This window comes from Eriocheir sinensis, chromosome 26 (assembly GCF_024679095.1).
Source record: "Eriocheir sinensis breed Jianghai 21 chromosome 26, ASM2467909v1, whole genome shotgun sequence".
In the NCBI taxonomy this organism is placed as follows: Eukaryota; Metazoa; Arthropoda; class Malacostraca; order Decapoda; family Varunidae; genus Eriocheir; species Eriocheir sinensis.
This window is the reverse complement of record NC_066534.1, coordinates 8,289,955-8,300,471: the sequence shown is the minus strand read 5'-3', so window position 1 is coordinate 8,300,471 and position 10,517 is coordinate 8,289,955. Positions and strand designations below refer to the sequence as shown.

General features: G+C 46.3%; 1 protein-coding gene across 1 annotated transcript; it reads left to right on the top strand.

Annotated features, from left to right (window-relative positions):
* Window positions 1-4,902: 4,902 nt before the first annotated feature.
* On the top strand, window positions 4,903-7,061 carry LOC127003923 (helix-loop-helix protein delilah-like). The gene has a single exon (XM_050871024.1). The coding sequence runs from the start codon at window positions 5,219-5,221 to the stop codon at window positions 5,972-5,974; it is 756 nt and encodes a 251-aa protein (XP_050726981.1). The 5' UTR covers window positions 4,903-5,218; the 3' UTR covers window positions 5,975-7,061.
* The last annotated feature ends 3,456 nt before the right edge of the window (window positions 7,062-10,517 follow it).

The window sequence follows — 10,517 nt, the reverse complement described above, 5'->3', positions numbered from 1 at the left end:
CTACATGCATTATGGACGAAGAGGCGAGTAAGGGACCTGGAGAAGCGCAGTGGCAGGCACGGGTGGGACGGAGGAGGGAAATACCGCTTGAGGAACGGTCGACATAAAAGAAAACTTCAAAAGAAGCGAAGGATCCGTAAGCGATATGAATGAGACGAGAAAAAAAGATGCTGGAAGGTAGTTAAAACCGTCGTCCTAGCTTATCATTCCGAAAAAAAGTGCGTAGAAATTTAAGGCAATCATTTGCTCCATTTTACTATTTAATTTTCTTCCTTCACATCAACGCCTAGCACTACTAAGTAACTTTCGTCATTAGGGGGATGACTTGGAGGAGCAGGTGGCACGACGGCTCCGGACTCCTGATAACCGATTACTGGTTCAATCAACACACGCCTGCCACACCTGTGGAGGCGCGGCCAATTAATCAGGAAAAGCGAAGCTGCAGGTGAGAGGCAGAAGCCAAGACAGAAGCAGTTCCTGATGGCAAGCCGAAAGTAAACTTTTTCTCATGTTTTCAGAGCGTGTTTGAGACGAGCGAGGAATGTAAAGGGTGAAAGTGGAAGAGAGAGAAAATATAAGACGAGATAGATGATAAGTAACCATGAAGAAAGGAGAGACGATGACAAACCAAGGAAGAAGAGAGTAGAATGAAGTGCCAAAACGGGAAGAAGGTGCGCGCGCAAGAAAGGTTTGGCAGAGGCGTGGGACGTGACTCGCAGGTGAGTGGAGGCTCGTGTTTCGGGGGGGGGGGAGGGGAAGGGGGGGGGACAGCAATTAGGAGCCGGGTAACGATCGTCATCCATCATTAACACAGCAAGGACTCGCTCATCTTCCTTGATCAGATATTAGCTTCCAGTTTTGACGTCTCGCGTCGTGTATGTCTTAACGAAATTAGATCTTAATGCATGCATATTACTGTTGAACTGGTTTATGGCAGAGTTTGTGATATATGTTAAAATATCTTAGGTTTTTGCTGTTCGTCAACTGAAGGCCTAGAATAACAAAAATGTTGGATTACGTAAAGACACGATCAAACCATATAAAAGACCCCTGATATGATAGCTGTTGTCAGTTGGTGCACGCAAAGCATTCAGCCGGTATTCAGCTTCCTATTATTTCCTGCTCAGTAACTTGCTCTCCGCTGATGTGCAATCAGATGGGGTCAAACAAAAAAGATTCAACAACTTCTTTGTTATCTTTTTTTCTTTTTTTATAAAGCAAAATATAACAAGCATTATGTCAAGTAATTTTAGCACGAGACCTCCACTTCAGCTCATTCATCATCAAGAAATAGAAGAGAAAGATGATAATACAGCTGAGAACGATGAGGGTGATGAAGATGAAAAAAAATGAACAGCCAGAACAAGTACACGAATAAAAACTTGACCGTCTGCCGCCAGTGAGGAGCGAAACCTTCGCTCCACGGGAATACATCAAGTTCCACGTCATCAATCTAATGGAAAGCGAATCCCTCCAACGGCTCGGAATAGTTCTTGAAGGGCATCGGATCAGAGTCAATGTGCTGGCCTAGGCGCAAGAGCTCACACAAGCAAACAAACTCACACAAACACACACCAAAACACACACACACACACACACACACACACACACACACACACACACACACACACACACACACACACACACACATACACACTCCCTCTCATAGCTCGGTAGATAAAGCTCTGCGCTGCCAGGCTTTGCGGCCTGGCAGACGGAGGTTCAAGCTCCACTCAGGCCGGGATTTTTCCGTTGACAAGGAGTGGTTACTACCCCCCTTGAGCAAGGGGATAAGGAGTGTGATGTGTAAAAGTCCCACCATTACCAAGAGATCGGCAATAATGAGCCTTACCCTAATCGGGAGGACACTTGCTGGCGATGACGAGCCCAGTTCATGATCAGGTGTGGTAAATTACACACACACACACACACACACACACACACACACACACACACGCACATACACTCTACGAGCCATCATTCGGTGTATCCATGGGCCAGGCTGAATGGGTGGTTTCCCTCAAGCGTGAAGAGAGTGAGGCAAAGAAACGAAAACCAAGAAGATGTTGCACTGGGAAGGGCGAGGCAGGCGTGAGGCTCCTCAGGGTGGGGACCAGATGCTGCCCAACACCGAAGAGAGAACGAACGAAGCAACATTTTCCAAGCCGCCGTGGCAAATGCGTTTCGGGATTCGACAAAACACGAGTGACTAAGGACAAAAAAAAAAACGCGTCGATATACCGCACCTATTTCACACGAGGGGTTGAATCTTCCCTTTCTGTTTATCATTGCCATTATAAGGACGACCTCGTGAGACTAAATTGAGAGAGAAAATGATGATATAAAGATAAAGATAATTAAATGGAATAGGAAGAACGGGGAGAAAAAGAATAAGATGAACAAGAAGAAACAGAAGGGATAGATTCTTGGACAAGCACGAGAACAAAACCTGAAACACAGACATGACTTCTCTCAGATAACACGAGAGAGAGAGAGAGAGAGAGAGAGAGAGAGAGAGAGAGAGAGAGAGAGAGAGAGAGAGAGAGAGAGAGAGAGAGTGTGAGAGAGAGAGAGAGAGAGAGAGAGAGAGAGAGAGAGAGAGAGAGAGAGAGAGAGAGAGAGAGAGAGAGAGAGAGAGAGAGAGAGAGAGAGAGAGAGAGAGAGAGAGAGAGAGAGAGAGAGAGAGAGAGAGAGAGAGAGAGAGAGAGAGAGAGAGAGAGAGAGAGAGAGAGAGAGAGAGAGAGAGAGAGAGAGAGAGAGAGAGAGAGAGAGTGTGTGTGTGTGTGTGTGTGTGTGTGTGTGTGTGTGTGTGTGTGTGTGTGTGTGTGTGTGTGTGTGTGTTAGTCTACGGAAGCCTCACACCAGCCTTCGTGTTCACCAGCGTGGCGGCGGCGGGGAAGGTGGCAGGGGCAGCTTTCTCCCGGCGCCCACCTGACGACCCAGCACACCTGACACACGGGCGAGGCAGGTGTGCCGAAAGGGTGCATTTGGGCTGGTGACAAAAGAATGGAACTGCAGAGGGGACGGGAAACACGCCTCGGGGCAGTGAAAAGGCTAAAGGGAAAAGATAACGGTCGGAGAGGATATAACAAAACAGTAATATCAGCTTGACATTGTGTGAAACGAGAGAAGTTAAAAAATGATGCAATGAAGAAAGGAAAGATATGAGAATGAATGTGGCAGAAAAAGATCAAAAGGGCATGCTGGGGGGGTGAGGGGAGGGGCGTCACCTGGGGGCGGAGCTGGTCACTTGTAGGAGGAGCAAGTCGCCCTCTGCCGCCAGACAAAAAATAAATAAAAAGAAAAAAAAGACCAAGGAGAAAAACTGCCAGCCATGCAGCTAGCACAGCCCAGTGGCCAGTTGTGTATGAAGTGGACTTATAATGCATCACCAAATTTTCAAAGTCAACATTATGTAGCATAAGTTTTCGGTATTGCCATATTTATGTACGACAGGTAAATATATTGAGTAATGTCAAAAGTCATGCCAAGCTTAGTGGTTTGAACAGCTATTTATTATTAGACGAATTCACCAGGTCAGTGTACTGTATATGCTTTGTACATTGCTCTGTCCGTCCCTGGCGGCAGAGTGCTGTGTGAGAAGAGCCGAAGGTCATCTATTAGAGACAGATCGACAGGTAAAATAAATCACACCAGACAGCAGGCCGGCGGGACTCCCATTCCTCCGAGCAAAAATTGAAAAATGTAGGTGCTCCTTACCTGTAAGTGTTCGAGCTCCTTACTTTGAAAACAAAGTCGATGCAAGATCTAATGAGCGGTGACAACCGCACGCTCATAGTTCTCTAACTGGCCTCCGTATTATCGCAAACATACACATTAGTCCGCGTGCGCGTGGACACACACACACACACACACACACACACACACACACACACACACACACACACACACACACACGCACGCACGCACGCACGCACGCGCGCGCGCAAATCCCCTTCGATTATATCTTTACCCATGCAACATACAACATATTTAGGCCCTTTGCCATAAGGTAAGGAAGGCCAAGTGTACCTTGAGAAGCATACACTACACTGACATAACAATCCTGGTGAGGCGTGGGTAGACACTTTGTGGAAGGGGATTTATAGAGTGCACCGGAGAAGACACTGAGGATGACAAGATTGTTCTCGTGAACTTCCAAATGACCCTCCATCTGAAACAACGAGAGGATATTTAGTATTTAATTCAATAAAGCACGCGCTGCGAGCTGAACAGTATATGGAAGTAGGTGAGGCTAATTAAAGAGTGAAAGGCACAGTTGCGGTCCGGTCTGATCAGAGGTGCTGTGGTGGCAGTGTAAGTTTGTGGAGACGGAAGAATGTCTGCTACGAGCACCGCAGGTTCAACAAACTGCTACTGTTGTAGTAATGACGTGACATTTCTCCCATACAGTGACCTCCGGTGCCTAGCAGAAATTTATGGGAAAAAAACATCAATCCTGCGAAAAGACAACTTACACTTTTTCTTTTCCACTTCGAACGCAGATCCATACTCCTGCTGTGGCTTAACGCATCCACAAAAAAATATAGAGCGAGACGTAAATGATGTTCGTAAAATAAAAACACTGACTTGGGAAATTTCTTTTGAGCTGCCTTTCAGCTGCGGAGAGTCAAGGATGCGGTGACCTCTCGGTTCCAGGTCAAATCTGTGACTGTACGAGCCATTTGTCCTCGTCAAGAGGGCTCTGGGCTGACCGAGTCACCGAAGATGAGCACATGCATCTGTGAATGACATGATCATGTATAATTTATTTGCAAGGGCCGAGAAAAAATGCAGGAAAAGTGACAAATGGTAGACCATATACGGAGATTGGGGAGGAGGTGGTGTACTGGGGCACCAGGAGCGAGAGAGAGCGCAAGAGGCAAGAGAGAGGGAGGGAACTCTCAGTTAGCCGAGCTCTGCCGTAAAGGCAACACGTTCGACCCAGGTGCTCCCACGGACCCTCAGTGGCTGGCCAGGCAAGGCAGGTGACACTTGCCGGCTGCATACCTGTGCACTGTTGCTCCGCACACGCCACACACTCACTAACCCTGCCAAGACAGGTCGTGTATTCTTGCTCCATCTCAGGAGTTGGGAAAGCCGAAAGTGTCGCCGCGTCACAAAAAAAAAAAAAATCCTTCCTATAGCGATGGGGGCAAATGACAATTGTTACTAATTTATTGTTCACTCTGTAACGCTGTGTAGCTGAACTGCAATCATGGCCAAACCCGAGACGGAGGTGGAGGGGCACAGTGACGATGTGGACACTAACAACAACACGGACAGCAAGACGCAGAATGATTCCGCGAGCGACAAGCCAACAACGATCTGTGGGGGCAAGTACCAGCTGCGGCCCCGGTCCCTGCAGGCGCGGCGCCGCTCGGACAGCGAGTGGAGTATCCAGGACACGCTGCGGCACAAGCCTCGGCCGCCGCCGCTGTCCCGCTATCGCAGGAAGACGGCCAACGCGCGGGAGAGGTACCGCATGCGGCAGATCAACACAGCCTTCGAGAGCCTGCGGGGCGTCCTGCCCTCGTGGGTGTGCAGCCGCCGCGCAGCCGCCGACATGACCAAGATCACCACGCTGCGCCTGGCCTCCGCCTACATCAGGTCCCTGCAGGACATCCTGGACGGCAACGCTCCAGAGGACACCTGCTCCTGGGTGCTCTCCAGCATCCTGGGTGAAGAATCCGGGCCTCCAGAATCAAAGTCAGAATTCAAATTCCAAGAATTCCAGCCAAATCCGAAAGCAAGTGGCCCAGACAAGATCCAGCACACAGCCGGTGACCCACAGCAAGACACAGACTTCGTGTCTTTGCTGTGCAGCTCCTCAGACTCGGGAGTTTTCCAGGATAATCTCGAGACGTTTTCATATTTGTCGCCAATGTCCGAGACTGAAGCAGTGGCACTATTGCTAGGAGGCGACGCGGGTCGTGGGTGGAGTGACGTCCACCACACGCCGGTGGTGTCTTGATGCAGCCGCCCAAGGCCACACGTGCCCCGCCGGGAGTGTGGTCGACGAAGGGAACTCGCAAAACAAAAGAGTGGTACCAGCCTCGCCTTGGTCTTTCTCACAGTTAGCGTCGCTGCTTCGTGAGGTTGCGATCTGTGATGACAGAAAATAATATATTGTTTAACACATATATATGTATTTATGAAATAGTTGGTAGGAAGTGCCGAGGACACTGAAAGTCAACGGGGAGTGCAAATTAATATAAGATGTAATTGTAATATGTTACACTTTTTTACTGTAAGTATGAAAGGCAGAATTGTATGAACAGCAAACGTCTTCCAGAGTGATTTGGTTTCGCTTGTTACTGTGTTTGACACCACCTGCACGGCCCGGCAACCTGCATCCCCGCCAAGTTTCGATTAAAATTGTTACCATCTAAAAAGTGATCAGGCAATCTAGTGTGGACTGAGGAAAAGAGCACATACACAAACATATATGATTTCCTCATTATTCCATGAATCAGTATTACCAACAATCCATCATGCCTTCAGATAGACAGTGTAGACAGAAACACACATCCATCAGCGGTCGGGTAATAAATCAATTCGGGCTACTGCATGTACGTGCTTCCTCTTGAAGCGGCACGGGTGCGTTGGTAAGCCCTGGGAGGCAGCAGTGGCTTTGCTGATCAGCTTTGTCACATCGTATATAAATCTAGTCATTCCTTCTGTGCCATACGATAAGACATGATGTATGCAAACGATCTGCCGTACAAGAAAGTTAGTGATATTGAGAATTATGTTAATATATTTCCATTCACATTTCTGTTAGCAATACTCAAGCGACCGGCCGTTGTGGAAGGGCGATGCCATGTGAAGGGCTGAAAGCGCGCCGGGCGGCAGGCTGGAGGAGACCTGGCACAGTGTTCCCGGGGGCCAGCCAAGCAGTCTCGTGTGAGCCTTCCGCCCGGCAGATGATAGTCACTTGCCGCCCGGTGCTGTATGTTGTGCATTTTAGCTAGAGGTCATCTGTTTTTTTTTTTAGCTCTCAAGGGAAACATATGGGTTGTAATCCTATTGTTATACTAGAGATTAAATTATGATTTCTACCTGTACTTTTCTTTTCATACTTCACCCCTTACAGCTATTGACCGATGTAACTACTCACGCTGGAGCGGCAGATTACCCACCAGGAGAAAACAGCCGGTTAGGAGTGCATCAGAAGCCTGGACGGCAGTAGTCGTGCATCTGTGTCATGCATCGAACTACGCGTCCAGAACATGGCATGCTTTCACGCTAAAAAAGTTGGTACAATAGAAGGGAAAAAATAACTCCACCCACTATATTCACCTTGCCAATTTTATAAATCAAAAATACTTCATTAGCTCCGAAAAAAAATCTTTGCCTTGAGAAGACAGTAGGTCTGTACGCAGAGGTCACCATGGACCAGCGATCCATTTACTGTTTTCAACCAAGTTCTGCAATAATTTTATTAATGCACGTATGTACCTGCCTTCTTAACCACCTCCTATGTGTACGCCAAACTGTAGTCATTATTGTGCTCTATCTTTGGTCATTTCGCTTTCTCGCCCATGAAAAGCATCAACCTTTTCAGTCTGGCGTCGCCAACACTATTAACATATTCTCATTCCGCCTTCACCTTTGTCCAGATCAGAGCATGCTTGTGGTTAGCTTGGAAGAATCATACACCCAACTGCACACTATTTCACCGTTGCACACAACTTAATGAATGAAAAAGTGAGTCTATAAATTCAAGGCGGTAAATAAACCTTGAAGAGAGATATAATTAGATTCACGAGCTGACACTAATCTTACTCAACACTGATTTTAAAATACGGCCAAGAGTTTCATTTTTATTTTCATTATATATATATATATATATATATATATATATATATATATATATATATATATATATATATATATATATATATATATATATATATATATATATATATATATATATATATATATATATATATATATATATATATATATATATATATATATATATATATATATATATATATATATACACACACACACACACACATACACACACACACTATCAATTTACGGCCCGGTAGCTCAGCGGATAAAGCGTCTGCCTCACAACCAGAAGGACCGGGATTCAATTCCACAGCCGGGTGAAGATAAGTTGGGTTTATCTTCTTTCACGTGTAGCCCTTGTTTACCTAGCAGTGAGTAGGTACGCGACGTCAGGCAAGGAGTTATGACCTCGTTGTCGCGGTGTGTTGTGTGTGAGTGGTCTTAGTCCTACCCAAAGATCGGTGCTATGAGCTTTGTGCTCTTCCGTAGGGGAACGGCTGGCTGTCTCTCGAGAGACCCGCAGCAGACCAAGAGGTAAATTACACACACACACACACACACACACACACACACACACACGCATACACGCGCACACATGCACACACACAGACACACACAAAAAAAAAAAAAAAAAAAAACGGGCGCGTGCGCGCAACTTTTATTCTTCCATCACTTCTTTCATTGCTGAAGCATTAGAGCTTACATTTCTATACTTTTATTTACATGAAACTATTGCAATGAAAACATGTACACATATTTATACATGCATACATAAATATACTTACATAGGTTCACAAATAAATACATACATATAGTCTCTCTCTCTCTCTCTCTCTCTCTCTCTCTCTCTCTCTCTCTCTCTCTCTCTCTCTCTCTCTCTCTCTCTCTCTCTCTCTCTCTCTCTCTCTCTCTCTCTCTCTCTCTCTCTCTCTCTCTCTCGCTTTCTCGCTCTCTCTCTTTTTCTCTCTCTTTCTTATATATATGTGTATATATATATATATATATATATATATATATATATATATATATATATATATATATATATATATATATATATATATATAAACAGGCCGAGGGACAGACAGACGCGAACAAACAAGTACACACATTTACACGTAGTGCGGCAGATTACACGCTAAGTTAAGGGGAAGGAATGTGACCTGAGCGACGCGCCGTGACGAGCTGGGAGGGCCGAGGGGCGGCCCGGGCGGGGCGGGGCATAGAGGGGCGGGCGGGGCAGGCGTGGTGGTAGAGCGGGGCGAATGTGAGGCTGGGTTGAAGGAAACGAAACGGGCGACAGCGACATAAAGAGTTACTGAAGCCTGGCATAACCCTCATCGTCGGGCTGGAAGCAATGTCAGAAATACATGTCTGCACACCTAAGGAAAATCTACTGTCCCAGTTATTTATTTCAAGGGGGACGCATCAAGTAAAATATTCCTATATATGCGTCCTACATACTCTTTGTTACTTGTTTATAACATTTTACATGTGAAGTATATATGTCATGTATTTTCGATTTTTGTCATCCATTATAATAAATTTGTAGTCTGGAACTTGCTTGCTAGAATATAGAAAAAAAAACAATAACGACCACGATCTGAACACTTAATGATGACCCCTGAAAAGGGTTCTTCATAGTTTTGCCTCAGTAGCTGGATATTCACTCCAGGTCACTCACTGCAGGCCCACACATCAGGGATAAGGAGGCAAACGTTCGGCTTCTTTCGCTCAAAGGGCAGAAATTGGGAGACTTTTCTTGTTTGCAGGACTAAATAAGTACGTCTGCCAGCACGCTGAACATCCCAAAGAACAAGCCACTACCCACACCGCCATGGACCGGACACGACGCGAGGGACCCTCCGTGATAATACCTCGAGCGCAGGAGTAACGACCCACGGCACACACACCACAGCCTCGATATAAAGGACCCACAGCATATATCCGTGACAGGCAAAATAGTACGAGTCTAGGCAGATCTGAGCGACAAAAAGATGTCTCTGTTCCCTCATGTAAGTTCTCTCTCTGCCTCTTCTCTTCTCTTCTCTTCTCTTCTCTTCTCTTCTCTTCTCTTCTCTTCTCTTCTCTTCTCTTCTCTTCTCTTCTCTTCTCTTCTCTTCTCTTCTCTTCTCTTCTCTTCTCTTCTCTTCTCTTCTCTTCTCTTCTCTTCTCTTCTCTTCTCTTCTCTCTCTCTCTCTCTCTCTCTCTCTCTCTCTCTCTCTCTCTCTCTCTCTCTCTCTCTCTCTCTCTCTCTCTCTCTCTCTCTCTCTCATACTCCTTCACCTTCAGCCCTAAAAACATCTTGCATCATTCTGTAATACTCCTAAACAGAAATATAAAGATCAATAATACTATATACATCAATTACTACTACTACTACTACTACCACAGCTACTATTACGACTTACCCTGCCCATTAAGCTTGAGATAATAACGCAGCTTCAAGTGGCTGAATAGACACTCTCGGCTTAGGTTCAACTATTCTGCCCCCATCCGACTCTGCTTCCCTCGCCCCCTTCCGCCTCTCTTCCCTGCCCGGCTCCACCACCTTCGCCTCTTATTAGCACCGGGCAAGCACACTCCAGGGGTCACTCACGAGGGTCAGCAGGAGTCACGCAGCGAGGGAAGGCTCTGAGGGGTCGTAGGAAGGTCAACCACACCCTCCCTTCCACTTAATTCTCTCTTTTCTCTTTCTTTTCTCTTTTTCTTTTCCC

Bases quoted from the DNA above. Each gene is read 5' to 3' on its own strand.
- LOC127003923 (XM_050871024.1), top strand. From the start codon at position 5,219: ATGGCCAAACCCGAGACGGAGGTGGAGGGGCACAGTGACGATGTGGAC.